Genomic DNA, 19,981 nt, shown 5'->3' on the forward strand with positions numbered 1-19,981 from the left:
TGGACCGATATAGCACATCTTCGAATATAAACTATGTTTTGATAAAATATTACGAAGGCCAAATTTTGGACCGAATCGACAGATCCGTTTGAGAGTTATCTTGCGCTCCAACTACTACACAAGGTGTCATAGGGGGTTTTTGCAAATTTTCCGATTTTTTTGAAAGTAAAATAATTCGGTGAAATATTTTCGGCATAGAATTTCTTTTCTTCAAATTCTTTACTTTTTTCGTATAGAAAAAATTAGAAACAAATGGCGATTTTTTGGAATAAAAAAAATTTGTGAAGTTTTTTGCATAAAAATCGGGAAAAGTTTTCTTGAATAAAAAAATTTGGCGAAATATTTCTGGTATAAAAAAATTTATTAAATTTTGGGTCAATATATCAAGAAGCATGGACGTGCCCAAGAAAAAAATTATCGCTGTAAGCGGGACCACAGTGAGTGCCCTTGTTAAAAATCATCCTAGAACAGCTCTTTAACCACACATAATCGAAAAATTTAATCTTTTATGATGATGGAAGGACGATTTGTAAAGTTTCGGTCAAATTGGTTACTCAATTTGTAAATTATCGTGCTCGTTAGTATTTTTAACATATCTCAGTAAAAAGAGACTTGCTTCCGGAAAAATCTACCTTTGTAATAGGGACCGCAAGGACCACCTGTGGCAAAAAATAAACTCAAAACGACCAGAGATTTTTTTTGCTTGGACAAAATTTTGCTTATGCCGAATAATTTCGCACTTTAGAAAAAATTCTTTAAAATTCATAATTTTTTATTTTTTCGAATAGAATAAATTCTTTGCAGTTTGTTTCGCAGAAAGTTTCAATGAATTTTTTCGCATAGAAAAAAATCTGCCATTTCGCATAAAATATTCGGCAAAACTTTCTGGCACAGAAAATAAAAATTGCTGAAAATTTTCCCATTTTTTTTTTCGAAAGGAAAAAATGTCATTAATTTTTTTTACATAAAAGAAAATTGGTTAAAATATTTTCGGCATAGAAAAAAAATTCATTGAAATATTTCTTTTGCATCGAAAAAAATTCGAAAATTGGTGAAATCTTTTTTCGAATTAAAAAAATCGGTAAAAATTGTTTGAAATTATAAAAATTGATATTTTTTTGCATAAAAATCAGTGAAATTTTTTTCGTATAGAGAAATCTTTCATGCAAAGAATAATTTCGGACCTTAGAAAAAATTCTTAAAAAATCATAATTTTTTCTTTATTCGAATAGAATAAATTCTTTGCAGTTTATTTCGCAGAAAAAAGTTCCGCTGAATTTTTTTCGCATAAAAAAAAATCTGTCATTTTGCCTAAAATATTCGGCGAAACTTTCTCGCACAGAAAATAAAAATTGCTGAAAATTTTCCGATTTTTTTCGAAAAGAAAAAAATTTCATTAAATTTTTTCACATAAAAAAAAATTGGGTGAAATATTTTCGGCATAGAAAAAAATTTGGTGAAATATTTTTTTTTGCATCGAAAAAAATGGAAAATTGGTGAAATCTTTTTTCGAATTAAAAAAATCGGTAAAAATTGTTTGAAATTATAAAAATTGATTTTTTTGCATAAAAATCGGTAAAATTTTTTCGCATAGAGAAATTAGAGAAATCTTTCATGCAAAGAAAAAAATTCAATGAAATTTTGGGTCAATATGAAAAAAGGATGGTCAACATGAAAGGAAGTATGGGCGTGCCCATGGACTTGCTCCCGGAAAAAATTCTACCGTTGTAATAGGGACCGCGATCAGAACCTGTTGAAAAAATAAATTCAAAACGCCAAGAGATATGTATTTCATTTTTACTAAATTATTTTTCATTTAAAAAAATCTGTATAGGAAAAAAATCAAATAAAAAAATGTTTGTGTAGAAAAATTAAAATTATTTTTTCCGAATAGAAAAATATGATGAAATTTTCATAAGAACAAAATTTAACTATATTCGTATATAGAAATATCGCAGGCGTTATTTTTTAAATAAAAAATTTTTAAATAAAAAAATCTGAGCAGAAAAATTTCTAACTTTATTATAAATATATGTTTAAATAAAACCGAGCTCGACGTCAAAATAAAGGTCGAACTAAATAATAAAAAAGAACAATTTTTAATTTTTTAAATTGTATATGAAAAATTATTAAATTCCAATTATTTAACAATATTATTTGTTTGTTGGGATTACCGAAAAACTTTGTTCGATAGCAAATTATAATTTATATCGTACAACTTTGCACGTTTTTCCCCTCAGATTATTTTGAATGGGTATTATAAAAATACATTAAATTTTGATTTATGAAGACAACAAATTTTGATAGATTATCTATGGGGTCGATCTAGACATTTTGGCATTATCAAATGTCCACTTTGGAGACATACAACCTATGGACTGAATGAACGGACACAAACAAAAGAGGAAAATTCTTGGAAATTGTTCCAATACTAGTAAAAAAAATGCAATGGAATTTAAGGAATGTGAAATGGTAGTTCTTTGGCCAACAATTTCATAGAATCAATTAAATTAATAACAACGAATGTATAAATTTAATCTAATTGTTTTGCAAACATTTTTGATTAAAAAATAACATAAAAACAAATAGTTTAATATTTCTACATTGATACATAAGGCATACGTTAGGCATGACTCAGTAACCCTATTAAAAAATATATGTATTGCTTAAGAGTTCCCAATAATTCATCAGAATGAATACCCGTTATAAATAAAAACATTAGTTTTGTTTTTTTTTTTTTTTTTTTGTTCAAGTTCACGATAATTTGTCGAATTCTGAAAAGACATGGATTGCTGTGTTGCTTTCCTAATTAAACGAACAGCCAAAAAACACGCATAAAAACAATGTTATGCTCCCGATAACAGAAGCAGCCAATATCCATGATAAAGTGGTAATCATGAAAACCGGCCAAGGAGGTGGGTGGGTGGGTACCATCCATCCAACTTACCAAGAGACATTTTGCCAAATGATTTGATTTGTTTTCAGAGATTATTTTTCTTGGAAAGCAGAAAAAACTGTTTGGAAAGATAATGGAGATTTCTTCTTCTTTTTCTGCTGGTGCAAATTAAAAAAAAAACACACACACACAATTGTCAAAAAAAGCCAAGAGAAACCATACAACAATTAAAATTTTGGTAACGGAAGTTATCAGTTTTGGTTCCTGTGAATACAAAAAAAACGAAACAAACAAAAATTGATATTGAACTCACAATCAATAATTAAGATTAGATTTGATGGGTTATGGAATAGAAATCATTTAAAAGAGTTTGACATTTGGTTAAGAGGCACAGTTCTAACACAACAGTTAACCCAATAACAACAGAAGAAATTCTAAGCCATTTGATAAGAATTTTCAAAATTTCAAAAGTGACAACCAACATTTATTAAAGACGAAAACTATCAAAACGACGATCTTTGAGTAAAAATCAAAAATTAAAAGAAAAGTGAAGAAAAAAATTAAAAAAAATGGAATTCATCAAACAATTCATTATTTTCACAACCCTATTGGCCATGAGCCAAGGATTGAGTTTGCCTCAAGTTCGTGACACCATTACTGATATTGTAAGTATTTTGTTGAAAATCAGTTTAAAAAAAGTAAGCAAAATGTGTTTGGAGAGTTTTAAAATGGAATTAGTAATTTTCCATTTGTTTTAAGTGAAATATAAAATTATATAAAAAGTCTCCACTTTTTGGAGAGTTTCAAAATTTAAAAAATAAGTTCTTTAACAAATTTACGATTTTACAAGGTGTGTAAAATGGTATCCACACAAAAAGTTAACTTTTGCTAAATATTTCAAATATTGGAGATTTTCAAAAATGTAAAAATTACATTTTATTTCAACAAAACTTTTTTGGAGACAAAGAATACTGCGCCAAAAAAAAGTTTAAAAATGCAACTAAATCATTTTTGGGATTTTTTAAAGTGAAACATAACATTTTTTAAAAAGTCTCCACTTTTTGTAGAGTTTCAAAATATTTACGAAATGCGTTTTTTAAGTAATAAATACTTTAATAGGCGTGATTCACTCGTTTTCCTCACGAAAAGTTAACATTTTCTAAATAGTTAACATATTGGAGATTTTGAAAAATGTAAAAAACAATTTTTTCCAATAAAAAAGTGGTTGAAAATGATGAAAATTGGGCCAAAAATATTTCTAAATATTTAAAAATGCAAGTAAATAATTAAGGATTTTTTAAAGTGAAATACAAAATTACTTAAAAAGTCTCCACTTTTTGTAGAGTTTCAAAATGTTTAAAAAATGCATTTCTTAACTAATAAATACTTTAATAGACGTTATTCACTCATTTTCCTCACAAGAAGTTAACATTTGCTATTGGAGACTTTCAATAATTCAATTTTATTACAAAAAAACTTGGTAGGTAATAATGAAAATTGGGTCAAAAGTATTTCTAAATGATTAAAAATGCTACTAAATAATTTGGAGATTTTTTTGAAGTGAAATACAATTTTTTTAAATGTCTCCACTTTTTGTAGATTTTCAAAATGTTTACAAAATGCGTTATTTTACAATTAAAAAATTTTAACAAAGGTGTGATGATGGTTTCCAAATGAAAAGTTGACATTTTCTTAATTTTTTTCATTATTGGAGATTTTCAAAATATAAAAAAGTCAATTATGTTACAAAAAAGTGATTTGGATATAATGAATATTGTGCCAAAATTATTTCGAAATATTCCATTATGTTTTTCAATCAATATATACACAATTTTGAAAAGTCTCCACTTTTTGGAGAGTTTCTAAATATATTCAAAGTTGCATTTCATTGGTTTTCCTACTAAAAGATAACATTTTATCAAATTTTCATATAATGGAGACTATAAAAACCGCTTTATAACAATAAACGAATTAGAGACATTGTTTAAAGTTGGAGACTTTTTTAATAAAATATATTTAATAGCAAAGTTTAATTTTTCCCCATATTTGAAGACTATTAGTAAGTAAATCTTTGCATTAACATTCTAAATATATAATGATAATTTTAGAAAGTCTACACAACTCTAAAACTTCAGTAAAAGTGGAAATTCAGATTAATTTCAATTTCGAGTTGATTTCTAAAAAAGTGTAATAATTTTTTTCTATGCAAAAAAAAATTTTTAATATGCGATAAAAATTTCAAGAATTTTTCTGAGCGAAAAAATTTTTTCACAATTTTTTTATACGCGAAAAAAATTTTCGCCGAATTTTCTCTATGCGAAAAAACATTTAAAAAATTTTTTAATATGGGAAAAAAATTCGAAGAAATTTTCTGTGCGAAAAAAATTTTCACAAATTTTTTTTCTCAGCGAAAAAATTTTCACCGAATTTTTTTTCTATGCGAAAACATTTTTTATCGTTTTTTTTTTTCTTTGCGAAAAAATTTAAACGAACTTTCTCTATGCGAAAAAAAATGTTCACCGAATTTTTTTCTATGCAAAAAAAATTTCAACTAATTTTTTTCTATGCGAAAAAATTTTTCACCGATTTTTTTCTTTGAGAAAAAAATTCGTAGAATTTTTTCTATGAGAAAAAAATTCGTTGAATTTTTTCTATGAGAAAAAAATTCGTTGAATTTTTTCTATGAGAAAAAAATTTCACCGAATTTTTTTCTATGAAAAAAAATCCTCGAGTTTTTTCAATGCGAAAAAATTAAATTAAAATATTTTTACAAAACCAATTTTAAAAACTATAATCTTTTGTAGACTTTCTTAAAATCATAGCAATACATTTTTTGATATTTTTCTATGAATGATTTTGAGTAACAAAGCTTTTAAATTTCAAAGTTATTTTGAAAAGTTTTCACTCTTTCCACCACTTAAAAAAGAAGGAGCATGATAATTTTTTTTAATAAAAGTCCCAAATTGTTTCAATTATTTAATTTTTTCAGCTTATATTGCAATTTCGAAAAGTCTCCACTTTTGGAGAGTTTTTGAAAATAGCTGAAAATTGCTTCATCATTCATAAAAGTTCAAATACAACGAAAATTTTAATTTTATTATAATATTTTGAAAGTCTACACTAACGTAAAACTGAAATAATAGAAAATTGTCGATTTATTTCGTAACCAAATTGATTAGAGAAATTAATTATGATTTTCAGAAACATAATATGTAAATATTAAAAGTATTTTGAAAATGTTCAATCTTGGAATGATTAAATTTCATGCATTTAAAAGTCTCCACCACTTTAAAACGCAAGAGAAGGATAATTTTATTCATACAATACTTTTAAATTGTTTCAATAAATTTATTACAAATTATAAAGCAATTTCGAAAAGTCTCCACTTTTGGAGAGTTTTTTGAAAATCGTTGGAAATGTTTTCTACATTCATAAAATATCATACATAACAACATTTGGAATTTTTCAGCCCATTTTAAAAGTCTCCACTGTCATAAAATCGAAATAATGCCCCATTTTGGGCTAATGTGTAACAAAGTTATTTCAACATTTCCTATTTTTCCATGAAATATGTTACAATTTCTTGTTTTCTCTTTTCTTCTTCAGGTCCAAAATGTCTTGACCATATGTAATGGCCGCATGGATGATACCAGATTTTCAGACTACAATGATTGCCACAAGTTCTATGTATGTGCCAGCGGTGTTGCCCACGAATACAACTGTAACGAAGGATTCCACTTTGATCAGAACACCCTCTCGTGTATGGATGGCGATGCCTGCCAAAACAAAGAAGTTCCCACCGAATGTACCGATGGCAGTGTTCGTGCTGTCGATGGTGATTGTTTCATTTATCAATCGTGTGTCAATGGCCAATACCAAAATATTAAATGTCATACCGGATACTATTTCGACTCCTACAAGTTAACATGTCGCCCCATTACCAGTAGCGCCAGCTATAAGTGTAATTGTGTTGTACCCGATCACACTGTGATGAGCAATCCGGATAATTGTCAAACTTATTATTTGTGTGAAGCTGGTCAAGCCATTTTGACCAAATGTGATTCGGATCAATATTATAATGCCACATTTAACACCTGTTTCCCCGATACTGATGCCATTTGCCTTATGAAACCAACCCAGACTCCCATGTTGGAAGAAATCAAGGATCAAGCTGAAAAATTGGCTAAAACAGCCGTGGAGAATCTGTGTCAAAATGCTGATAACAATGAGTTGGCTTTCTATGCCGCTGAAGGTGATTGCAATAAATTCGTTGTCTGTGCCAAGGGTCAATTGCATGTACAAAAATGTCCCCAAAATTTCTACTTTGATGCCAAATTAAATTACTGTGTTCTCGATGCCGATCACAAATGTCAAGAGGATGGTAAATTAACTGAAGTCGAGGATAATGTTGTTGCCACTCAAGAAGCCATTCCCCAGCCCAAGGTTATTGTCTCGCCAAAAGAAATTGTAAATGGTTTTTTGAAATATTAGACCTACCCTACCCTAGCTAGCCTACCCTAATGAATGAATGAAAAGAAAATTTGAATGAATAATATGATTCTCGCCTCTCAATGTACCTGCAAAGTTTTTTCTTTAATTAGTATGGACATTGTCATATGTATATGTATACCGCATAGTTAGTATGTAGTTTGTCGTATAGATCCTCCTAATACCTCAACTTTATTATAAATATAAATTAGCTTTAAGGCCCCCCCTTCTCTATATACTATATTCATTTGTATTTAACCACCAACCAATAAAATAAGAAAGAAAGTATTATTTATTTGCCCAACCAAAATTAAAAGGAATATCAAATCTTATCTTGAGATTTTCAGAGTTTCAGAGTACAACAGGGACAGAGAGATTGTTACCAACCTCAACTGAAAGTGCCATTATATATTTCACCTGAAAATGTCAATGATAAGTTATCATGGAACTCGAACGAACGGCTGACAAGTAAGAAATAACAATTTGTTTTTTATTAAAGGTGTTAACTGTAATTAGTGACATGTTGTAGAGAGATTATTGACACAAAAGGACGGACAATTATCGTTTGACAAGATACAACAAAAACAACAGCAAAAAACAATAGTAGGCATAATTTATTCTCAATTATTCCACAAAATTGACATTATGGGGATTTTATTGGGAAATATTTGCCGTAGTAGTAGACAGAAGTGAGACAATTAAGAAGACTTTGTACCGATTCTATCAAATTACTACAAAAAATCTGTTTTTAGTATTTGATTCATCTTTGTTTTCAATTAAACAACAATTTTCTACAATATTAAAACTTCGTTATACTTTGTATGTAGAATAAATTCAATTTGATTATTTTCTTATCGTTATTGAGGTATTTCAAAACGTCTAAATATGATTATTAGGAACATTCTTTAATATTTACAAATCAAACAGTTGAAAATTTGAAATTCCACAAATTTTTGAAAAGTCTCCACTTTTGGAGACTTTCCGAAAAAGCTTGCAATAGTATCTTATGTTGATAAACTATCTCATACGATTAAATTATGCAGTTTTTAGCAAAATTTTTAAAGTCTCCACTCTTATAAAAATGTATTTGATGAAAATTCTGGCTCCATTTCAGCTCAAAATTACTCAGGGGATTTATTAGCAATGAAATTTATAAAATCTTTCAATACACAAGCTATCCAAATTAATAATCTTAAAAAAAATAATAAAATTTGAGACATTTTAAATGTCTCCACACTGTAAACTGAATTTAATCATCATATTGTCGTTATTGAGGTTTTTTCAAAATTTCTTAATTTGAGTTAAACGCCCAAGCTTTAATATTTACGAAGTAAATAATCGAAAATTTGAAATTTTACAACATTTTTGAAAAGTCTCCACTTTTGGAGACATTCTGAAAAAGTTTGCAATAATCTTTTAAGTGGATAAATTATCTCTTAGAATAAAATTCTGCAGTTTTCAGGACAATTTTAAAAGTCTCCAAATTTAAAAGAGAAAAATAAAGGACAATTTCGTCTTTTTTGCCTTAAAATTACTCAGTGGAATTATTTTTTAGAAATATTTCAACATGTAAACCTTCTAAATTAATAATCTTAAAAAGTGATATATTTTTTCTATAGAAAAAACATCCAGACTGAGGTCTGTGTCATTTTTTCTATAGAAAAAACATCCAGACTGAGGTCTGTGTCATTTTTTCTATAGAAAAAACATCCAGACTGAGGTCTGTGTCATTTTTTCTATAGAAAAAAACATCCAGACTGAGGTCTGTGTCATTTTTTCTATAGAAAAAACATCCAGACTGAGGTCTGTGTCATTTTTTCTATAGAAAAAACATCCAGACTGAGGTCTGTGTCATTTTTTCTATAGAAAAAACATCCAGACTGAGGTCTGTGTCATTTTTTCTATAGAAAAAACATCCAGACTGAGGTCTGTGTCATTTTTTCTATAGAAAAAACATCCAGACTGAGGTCTGTGTCATTTTTTCTATAGAAAAAAACATCCAGACTGAGGTCTGTGTCATTTTTTCTATAGAAAAAACATCCAGACTGAGGTCTGTGTCATTTTTTCTATAGAAAAAACATCCAGACTGAGGTCTGGGAAATTTTTTCTATAGAAAAAACATCCAGACTGAGGTCTGTGTCATTTTTTCTATAGAAAAAACATCCAGACTGAGGTCTGGGAAATTTTTTCTATAGAAAAAACATCCAGACTGAGGTCTGGGAAATTTTTTCTATAGAAAAAACATCCAGACTGAGGTCTGGGAAATTTTTTCTATAGAAAAAACATCCAGACTGAGGTCTGGGAAATTTTTTCTATAGAAAAAACATCCAGACTGAGGTCTGGGAAATTTTTTCTATAGAAAAAACATCCAGACTGAGGTCTGGGAAATTTTTTCTATAGAAAAAACATCCAGACTGAGGTCTGGGAAATTTTTTCTATAGAAAAAACATCCAGACTGAGGTCTGGGAAATTTTTTCTATAGAAAAAACATCCAGACTGAGGTCTGGGAAATTTTTTCTATAGAAAAAACATCCAGACTGAGGTCTGGGAAATTTTTTCTATAGAAAAAACATCCAGACTGAGGTCTGGGAAATTTTTTCTATAGAAAAAACATCCAGACTGAGGTCTGGGAAATTTTTTCTATAGAAAAAACATCCAGACTGAGGTCTGGGAAATTTTTTCTATAGAAAAAACATCCAGACTGAGGTCTGGGAAATTTTTTCTATAGAAAAAACATCCAGACTGAGGTCTGGGAAATTTTTTCTATAGAAAAAACATCCAGACTGAGGTCTGGGAAATTTTTTCTATAGAAAAAACATCCAGACTGAGGTCTGGGAAATTTTTTCTATAGAAAAAACATCCAGACTGAGGTCTGGGAAATTTTTTCTATAGAAAAAACATCCAGACTGAGGTCTGGGAAATTTTTTCTATTGGTAAAACGTCCAGACTGAGGTCTGGGAAATTTTTTCTATAGAAAAAACATCCAGACTGAAGTGTGAGAATTTTTTTCTATAGAAAAACCATCCAGACTGAAATCAGAGAAATTTTTTCTATAGAAAAAACATCCAGACTGAGGTCTGGGAAATTTTTTTCTATAGAAAAAACATCCAGACTGAGGTCTGGGAAATTTTTTTCTTTAGAAAAAACATCCAGACTGAGGTCTGGGAAATTTTTTCTATAGAAAAAACATCCAGACTGAGGTCTGGGAAATTTTTTCTATAGAAAAAACATCCAGACTGAGGTCTGGGAAATTTTTTCTATAGAAAAAACATCCAGACTGAGATCTGGGAAATTTTTTCTATAGAAAAAACATCCAGACTGAGGTCTGGGAAATTTTTTCTATAGAAAAAACATCCAGACTGAGGTCTGGGAAATTTTTTCTATAGAAAAAACATCCAGACTGAAGTCTGGGAAATTTTTTCTATAGAAAAAACATCCAGACTGAGGTCTGGGAAATTTTTTCTATAGAAAAAACATCCAGACTGAGGTCTGGGAAATTTTTTCTATAGAAAAAACATCCAGACTGAGGTCTGGGAAATTTTTTCTATAGAAAAAACATCCAGACTGAGGTCTGGGAAATTTTTTCTATAGAAAAAACATCCAGACTGAGGTCTGGGAAATTTTTTCTATAGAAAAAACATCCAGACTGAGGTCTGGGAAATTTTTTCTATAGAAAAAACATCCAGACTGAATTCTGGGAAATTTTTTCTATAGAAGAAACATCCAGACTGAGGTCTGGGAAATTTTTTCTATAGAAAAAACATCCAGACTGAGGTCTGGGAAATTTTTTCTATAGAAAAAACATCCAGACTGAATTCTGGGAAATTTTTTCTATAGAAAAAACATCCAGACTGAGGTCTGGGAAATTTTTTCTATAGAAAAAACATCCAGACTGAGGTCTGGGAAATTTTTTCTATAGAAAAAACATCCAGACTGAGGTCTGGGAAATTTTTTCTATAGAAAAAACATCCAGACTGAGGTCTGGGAAATTTTTTCTATAGAAAAAACATCCAGACTGAGGTCTGGGAAATTTTTTCTATAGAAAAAACATCCAGACTGAGGTCTGGGAAATTTTTTCTATAGAAAAAACATCCAGACTGAGGTCTGGGAAATTTTTTCTATAGAAAAAACATCCAGACTGAGGTCTGGGAAATTTTTTCTATAGAAAAAACATCCAGACTGAGGTCTGGGAAATTTTTTCTATAGAAAAAACATCCAGACTGAGGTCTGGGAAATTTTTTCTATAGAAAAAACATCCAGACTGAGGTCTGGGAAATTTTTTCTATAGAAAAAACATCCAGACTGAGGTCTGGGAAATTTTTTCTATAGAAAAAACATCCAGACTGAGGTCTGGGAAATTTTTTCTATAGAAAAAACATCCAGACTGAGGTCTGGGAAATTTTTTCTATAGAAAAAACATCCAGACTGAGGTCTGGGAAATTTTTTCTATAGAAAAAACATCCAGACTGAGGTCTGGGAAATTTTTTCTATAGAAAAAACATCCAGACTGAGGTCTGGGAAATTTTTTTCTATAGAAAAAACATCCAGACTGAAGTGTGAGAATTTTTTTCTATAGAAAAACCATCCAGACTGAAATCAGAGAAATTTTTTCTATAGAAAAAACATCCAGACTGAGGTCTGGGAAATTTTTTTCTATAGAAAAAACATCCAGACTGAGGTCTGGGAAATTTTTTCTATAGAAAAAACATCCAGACTGAGGTCTGGGAAATTTTTTCTATAGAAAAAACATCCAGACTGAGGTCTGGGAAATTTTTTCTATAGAAAAAACATCCAGACTGAGGTCTGGGAAATTTTTTCTATAGAAAAAACATCCAGACTGAGGTCTGGGAAATTTTTTCTATAGAAAAAACATCCAGACTGAGGTCTGGGAAATTTTTTCTATAGAAAAAACATCCAGACTGAGGTCTGGGAAATTTTTTCTATAGAAAAAACATCCAGACTGAGGTCTGGGAAATTTTTTCTATAGAAAAAACATCCAGACTGAAGTCTGGGAAATTTTTTCTATAGAAAAAACATCCAGACTGAGGTCTGGGAAATTTTTTCTATAGAAAAAACATCCACACTGAGGACTGGGAAATTTTTTCTATAGAAAAAACATCCAGACTGAGGTCTGGGAAATTTTTTCTATAGAAAAAACTTCCAGACTGAGGTCTGGGAAATTTTTTCTATAGAAAAAACATCCAGACTGAGGTCTGGGACATTTTTTCTATAGAAAAAACATCCAGACAGAGGTCTGGGACATTTTTTCTATAGAAAAAACATCCAGACTGAGGTCTGGGACATTTTTTCTATAGAAAAAACATCCAGACTGAGGTCTGGGACATTTTTTCTATAGAAAAAACATCCAGACTGAGGTCTGGGACATTTTTTCTATAGAAAAAACATCCAGACTGAGGTCTGGGACATTTTTTCTATAGAAAAAACATCCAGACTGAGGTCTGGGACATTTTTTCTATAGAAAAAACATCCAGACTGAGGTCTGGGACATTTTTTCTATAGAAAAAACATCCAGACTGAGGTCTGGGACATTTTTTCTATAGAAAAAACATCCAGACTGAGGTCTGGGACATTTTTTCTATAGAAAAAACATCCAGACTGAGGTCTGGGACATTTTTTCTATAGAAAAAACATCCAGACTGAGGTCTGGGACATTTTTTCTATAGAAAAAACATCCAGACTGAGGTCTGGGACATTTTTTCTATAGAAAAAACATCCAGACTGAGGTCTGGGACATTTTTTCTATAGAAAAACATCCAGACTGAGGTCTGGGACATTTTTTCTATAGAAAAACATCCAGACTGTGGTCTGGGACATTTTTTCTATAGAAAAAACATCCAGACTGAGGTCTGGGAAATTTTTTCTATAGAAAAAACATCCAGACCGAGGTCTGGGAAATTTTTTCTATAGAAAAAACATTCAGACTGAGGTCTGGGAAATTTTTTCTATTGAAAAAACATCCAGACTGAGGTCTGGGAAATTTTTTCTACAGAAAAAACATCCAGACTGAGGTCTGGGAAATTTTTTCTACAGAAAAAACATCCAGACTGAGGTCTGGGAAATTTTTTCTACAGAAAAAACATCCAGACTGAGGTCTGGGAAATTTTTTCTAAAGAAAAAACATCCAGAGGTCTGGGAAATTTTTTCTAAAGAAAAAACATCCAGACTGAGGTCTGGGAAATTTTTTCTATAGAAAAAACATCCAGACTGAGTTCTGGGAAATTTTTTCTATAGAAAAAACATCCAGACTGAGGTCTGGGAAATTTTTTCTATAGAAAAAACATCCAGACTGAGGTCTGGGAAATTTTTTCTATAGAAAAAACATCCAGACTGAGGTCTGGGAAATTTTTTCTATAGAAAAAACATCCAGACTGAGGTCTGGGAAATTTTTTCTATAGAAAAAACATCCAGACTGAGGTCTGGGAAATTTTTTCTATAGAAAAAACATCCAGACTGAGTTCTGGGAAATTTTTTCTATAGAAAAAACATCCAGACTGAGGTCTGGGAAATTTTTTCTATAGAAAAAACATCCAGACTGAGGTCTGGGAAATTTTTTCTATAGAAAAAACATCCAGACTGAGGTCTGGGAAATTTTTTCTATAGAAAAAACATCCAGACTGAGGTCTGGGAAATTTTTTCTATAGAAAAAACTGAGGTCTGGGAAATTTTTTCTATAGAAAAAAACTGCATTCGGATGTCTGTGATACCTGCGTCAGACCTCCAGACTGAGGTCTGTGAAATTTTTTCTATAGAAAAAAACTCCAGACTGAGGTCTGTGAAATTTTTTCTATAGAAAAAACTTCCAGACGAAGGTCTGTGGAATTTTTTCTATAGAAAAACCTTCTATCGGATGTCTGTGAATTTTTTTCTTCATACGGAGGTCTGTGAAATATTTCCTATAGAAAAAAACCTCCAGACGGAGGTCTGTGATTTTTTTTTTCTGTAGAAAAAACCTCCAATCGGATGTCTGTGATAAACCTCCAGACGAAGGTCTGTGAAATTTTATCTACAGAAAAAAACTGCAGTCGAAGTTCTATGAGGTAAGGACATTTTTCTGTAAAAAAAAACTCCAGACTGAGGTCAGCATTTTTTTTTCGAAAAAACATCCAGACTGAGTTATGGGAATTTTTCCTATTGAAAAAAGCCCAGACGGAGGGTTTTTTTTCTATAGAAACAAACAATAGGCGGATGAGTGGGATTTTTTTATAGAAAATCCTTTTGACGGATATCTGTTTTTTTCTGTCGAAAAAAATCTGCAGACTGACGTATTGTAATTTTTCTATTGAAAACCCTTCAGTCGGAGGAATGGCCTTTTTTCAACAGAAAGTTACGGTGGCTTTGATTTTTTCATTAGAAATACCTCTTGACGGAGGTCCATGATATTTCCCACACGTATATCCGGAGCTCTTTCTAAAGTTAATTTAAAATAATCGTGACGATTGATTCTTTATCAATTAAAAACTAAATTGAATACCACTTACCTTCCATGAGGCACGAACATAAGGACCAATGTTGACAGTCCGACACAAGGTGAATACGAATTGAGGCAAAGGGTCACTGGGAAAAATTGTATAGCCCATAACCATTTCAAGAATATTAAGACATTGGAGGCCAATATCTTCGTCCGAAACCGAACAACTTAAATTGCAGGCATTTCTATAAAAGCAAAAAACATCATTAAAAACCAACGTCAAAGGAACCTAAAGAAAACACAACGTACTGTACAATGCCAATAATAATATCATTATCCAAATGAGCTGCATTGAATTTTATTAAATTACCCAACATTTCCAGATATGGGCGTAACAGATTGGCTTGGTGGATGGCTGGTAGCCACAATAACATAAAACGACCAATCTAGAAATAAAGAACAAATATTTTAACTAAAACCTTTAAGAGAAATCGTTTGCTCTCCCTCACCTTCTCTTCCAAATTCTTAATATCCTTGCCATTTTCCGTCAGCGTATCCAATAACTCCAAACGATGTTTTAAATCCTCGGCAACCTCATGATTTTGTATCACCAAGAAGAATTGCTCCCGCATATAGGTTAAATTCTTATATTGCGTATAGATAAGTCTTTTATAGAATGTCAGGGCCGTTTGACGGCACTCCGCCGATTTGGTGGGCACTAACAAATCTTTGGTTGTATCCCATAACTTAACAATCGCTGTTTCTTCGAGATTAAGAGCTGGCAAATGTATTTCACTTAAATCCTTAAGGAATTTACAGCGTTGAGCTACAGGCTGTTCTGGCCGTAATTCCCATTCGGTTTCTGGTCTTAAAGATCTTTCACTGCTAGAACCTAAAAGGAAAGGAACACAAAAACGTCAATTAGAAACAAAGGTAAAGGATATGAAAGTGGTGTGTCTCAACAAACCTGCTGGATTTTTGGCATTCTTCAAGAATATCTTCAATTTCGATTTAGTTAATTCCTTGTCTTTTGAACTCATCTTTGTGGGAGCGTCTTAGGTGTCTAATAAAATGTATAATATGTTAATTTATTAATTAAATTTTTATTTTTCCAGTCAGTCCTTTGATGTGAATTCTGAATTTTCATGTAGCGACTGACTAAGAAACAAGATGTGAAGAACACTGAAGGATAAAGAGCTGGAATCAAAACAAAATGACCAACAGATAAATAGGGTTATAGAAATTGATTTCCTCCAATTAAATCAGCTGTTCATTTCAATTGGGGGAAATCAATTTCTATAACCCTTGTAGGTCAGTTTTGGACTGTTCCTTTACTTTTGAAAGTTGTAAAGCCGGCAAATGTAGCAAAAGTTGTAAACTGCTCCCATATGAATTATATGGTGTCTGAAGTAAAGGAACGCTTTTTGAGTAAAAAGTGGTAGAACTTGAAGATTCTTGCACGTAAAGGAACAGAGCTTTTGTTTTGATTTAACCTGCGTTTACACATGACAGGACAGTTGAGTACATGCATTAATTGTCAAAAAACCCAAAATTTGCCAGTGTGACGTAGGCGTCCCGACAACTGCATAAACAGTTGTAAAATTATCAATGAAAATCGTCGATTTCTTTTGTTTTCAGTTCACATATCTTGTTTTTGTTCATGTTCTTTTGTTTTCAAAACATTTCAATTATTATATAATTTATTTTTACAAGAATGTCAAAAGTTTGTTAAAAGTTTGTCTGTGAAAAAATAATGGACAGCTGGGAGACAGCCGAGTTGTATTTCAAGGCAATTTGTCTAGTTTAAACGCCTAGTTATCCTTATAGCGCGGTTACATTAGAGCTTTTTGCGGGTTAAACCACTTCATGAGGATTTATTTGACGTTTGCCCTATGGAATTGACATTTGAAATACAAACCCACTGGGTTAACCCGGTTAATAATATAAACATGGCCGGGGTATAAAATAAACATGGCCTTAGCTTTTAACTGGGTTTATCTTTATGATCTTTGACTTATGCTAAGTTTACATTTACGAAATCTACTCGATTTCAACCGTCAATTCCATAGCTCAAACGTCAAATGAAATATCATCTGAAATCCATTGGATTTCATTTGACATTTAACCTATGGATTTGACAGTTGAAATCGAGTGGATTTCGTAAATGTAAACCAAGCATTATGGAATTGACATTTGGAATCCATGGATTTAGTAATCCGGTTATATGTAAACGTACTGTTATTGTATTTTTTTTTGGTTCCTTAGTCCCGGTCCACACTAGGTCCCAATTTACATTAGGCGAGTTTACTTGCGGCAATTGTCAGTTTGTAGGTGAGAGAGGGTGCTGAGAGGCAAAGGGTTACCATATGCCTCACCTCTCTCTCCTACAAAATAACAATTGCCGCAAGTAAACTCGCCCAATGTAAATTGGGACTTACATGAATTTCATTACAAAATTTCATGTAATTAGGTGTTCTTAATTCGAATTCCACACTACAGCAATTTTATGATTTTACTCTACTTTGGAGGTCGGATCTAGAGACGCATAATTTCATGCAATTTTTTTAATGAAATCACTCTAGTGTGGACCGGGACTTAAGGCCTGCGTACATAAGATGCCTTGCCTGCTTACCTTGCTTACTTCTGATAAAAGAATAAAAAAGAAAAGGCCAACCCAGTTCGAAATTTCCTCGGCCTTCTTTATTCTTTTATTTTTATTATGTCAAAAATGAAGCAGAAAGCAAGGTAATCAGGCAGAGCAGCTTATGTACGCAGGCCTTAAAGGCCATGTTTATATTAGCTTTGTTCCTTTACTTTTTTAATAGTAAGAGTGGTAAAAGTGTCAAAATTGCTCTCTCTTGAACATTTTTACCTGAAAATTAAAGGAACGGAAAAATGGTAGATCTGGCAGCAATGTCAAAAAGAAACATAAAAAACAATTTTCGTCTTTTATTTCACAGTTTTAACTAGGCGTTTACACACAGACAGTATTGGCAAGACAATAGCAAAGTTACAAACAATTTTCACCAATACATTCATACTTTTCTCTACACATATTAAAAAATTTATAAATGTATTTGTGAAAAAGGTTCGTATTTTTGCTATTGTCTTGCCAATACTGGCATTTGTAAACGCAGGGTTAATTTAGTTTTGTCAGCGTTCGACTTTTTCTTCTGTTTTTCGTGCATTTTCTTCTTCATTGTGAAATAATCGTCAAACAAAAGTCGAAAAATCAGTTCTGTCATTTTCTACCTGCAGAAATTTGTCTGGTAGCCTGTGGTAGAAGAGAAAGCCATTTTCGAACTCTCTCCTCTCTCACTCTCTTAAAAATTGTTTCCAGTTTTGCACTTTTCGGGGTTAAGGAACCAAGATCTATTTAACAGGTCACGTAAGTAGCACAAATACAACTGTTTTTGCCAAAAATTCTTCAATATGTCAAAACGTTTGTTTACGTTTTCATACAATTAATTCACAATAACAAAAAATTTGACAGATTGAAACCAATCATCTGGTCATTTTACGCCACCTTATTATTTCATCATGTAAGGAACGCTTTGCAGGTTAAAAATGGTAACCTCAGGTAGTTAAAGGAACACAGCTATAATAATATAGACAGTAATGTGGTACCTTCACAAAATCAAAATTATGAAATGATTGACTATGCAACATCACATAGTTTAATGCTTGGTTTACATTTACGAAATCCACTCGATTTCAACTGTCAATTCCATAGGTTAAACGTCAAATGAAATCCATATGAGATTTTGGAGACAAATATAAAAAATCGTAACATCTAAAGTATAGGAACCCTGAAATATGTCTTGCAAGAAGAACGGGGAAAAATTCCGATATCTTGCCCCGACGACTTAGTTAAATTTTAGCTAAAAATGCTAAAAGCTGTAAAGGATAACAAAGGATGTCATACCAAGTGCTAAACTCCTAAGAAATCCTTTTGGTTTCATAAAACTATTAGAGTGCATACTTTTCACTGTGAGGTAGGAATCGATATTGTTTAACCATTTTTATTTTTTATCTAAATTTACCTGAATTTCCTTAATTTTATTATACCCTCCACCATAGTATGGAGGGTATATTAAGTTTGTCATTCTGTTTGTAACACATCGAACTAATCATTTGCGACCCTATAAAGTATATATATTCTTGATCAGGATAAAATTCTAAGACGATCTAGCCATGTCCGTCTGTCTGTCCGTCTGTTGTAATCACTCTAGCGTCCGCAATAATTGAGATAGAGTGCTGAAATTTTGCACCCGAGGGTCTTTTTTCCATAGGCAGGTCAAGTTCGAAGATTGGCTATATCGGTCCACTCTTTGGTATAGCCCCCATATAACGGTACCTCCGGATTTGAGGTATTTTGACGTTTTTGCAGACCGAATTAGCTATAATTTGGCACTTAGGGTTCCTAGTGATCAACAAACTTATATCCCAAAGGATATGGGCATAGGTCCATGTTTTGGTATAGTCCCCATATAACGGCACCTCCCGATTTTCGGTATTGTGAGAATTTTAGCTACAATTTTTAACCGAACTAGCTTTAATTTGCCATTTGAGGTTCTCAGTGGTCATGAAACATCTCCAACAGACATCGTCAACATAGGTCCATGTTTTGGTATGGCCCCCTTATAACGGTACCTCCCGATATTCGGTATTTTGAGCATTTTAGTTACAATATTTAACCGAACTAGCTGTAATTTGCCATTTGAGGTTCTCAGTGGTCATGAAATATCTCCACCAAACATCGTCAACATAGTTCCATGTTTTGGTATAGCCCCCATATAACGGTACCTCCGGATTTGAGGTATTTTGACGGTTTTCGCTACATTTGCAGACCGAAATAGCTATAATTTGGCGCTTAGGGTTCCTAGTGATCAACAAACTTACACAGTCTTACATAAATATACGTACGCCCCATAAAGCTCGGGTTTTAGAAAAAGTAATGATATTTATGAAATTCCAAGTACACAGGTTTATTTCGTCTCACTAATAAACAATATTTAATACAACAAAAGTATATTCCATAATATAAATAATTGTAAATTTTACCAAAACCAAAAATTATTCTTACAAAAGTAAACATACGCCCCAAGGAAATATGAGTATTATCGTACAGTTTATGGAATTAGCAGCAAAATTTATACATTTTGATT

The 19,981-nt window shown here is 31.5% G+C and overlaps 2 protein-coding genes across 2 annotated transcripts in view; one reads left to right on the top strand and one right to left on the bottom strand.

The window, feature by feature from the left end:
- The window catches only part of gig (TSC complex subunit tuberin), a 52,579-nt gene extending 36,582 nt beyond the window's left edge, over positions 1-15,997 (bottom strand). The window contains exons 1-4 of the mRNA XM_073983335.1: positions 15,781-15,997; positions 15,323-15,705; positions 15,123-15,259; positions 14,884-15,058 (exon numbers count right to left, since the gene is read on the bottom strand). Of these exons, the coding sequence (XP_073839436.1) occupies positions 14,884-15,058; positions 15,123-15,259; positions 15,323-15,705; positions 15,781-15,853 (768 nt within the window). The 5' untranslated portion in view covers positions 15,854-15,997. The remainder of the gene's footprint in view (positions 1-14,883; positions 15,059-15,122; positions 15,260-15,322; positions 15,706-15,780) is intronic.
- Positions 3,284-7,694, top strand: obst-J (obstructor-J). Its single transcript, XM_073983337.1, has 2 exons — positions 3,284-3,561; positions 6,503-7,694. Exons 1-2 carry the CDS (start codon positions 3,466-3,468, stop codon positions 7,385-7,387), a joined length of 981 nt encoding a protein of 326 aa, XP_073839438.1. The 5' UTR covers positions 3,284-3,465; the 3' UTR covers positions 7,388-7,694.
- Positions 15,998-19,981: the final 3,984 nt, after the last annotated feature.

The sequence above is a fragment of the Musca autumnalis genome, unplaced genomic scaffold (genome assembly GCF_047663935.1).
Source record: "Musca autumnalis isolate F117 unplaced genomic scaffold, ASM4766393v1 scaffold_4, whole genome shotgun sequence".
NCBI classification, from domain to species: Eukaryota; Metazoa; Arthropoda; class Insecta; order Diptera; family Muscidae; genus Musca; species Musca autumnalis.

Excerpts from the sequence above, each read along its gene's own strand:
- obst-J (XM_073983337.1), top strand. The coding sequence starts at position 3,466 with ATGGAATTCATCAAACAATTCATTATTTTCACAACCCTATTGGCCATG. Across the intron at positions 3,562-6,502 it reads GTGACACCATTACTGATATT|GTCCAAAATGTCTTGACCAT; the intron begins GTAAGTATTTTG and ends TTTCTTCTTCAG.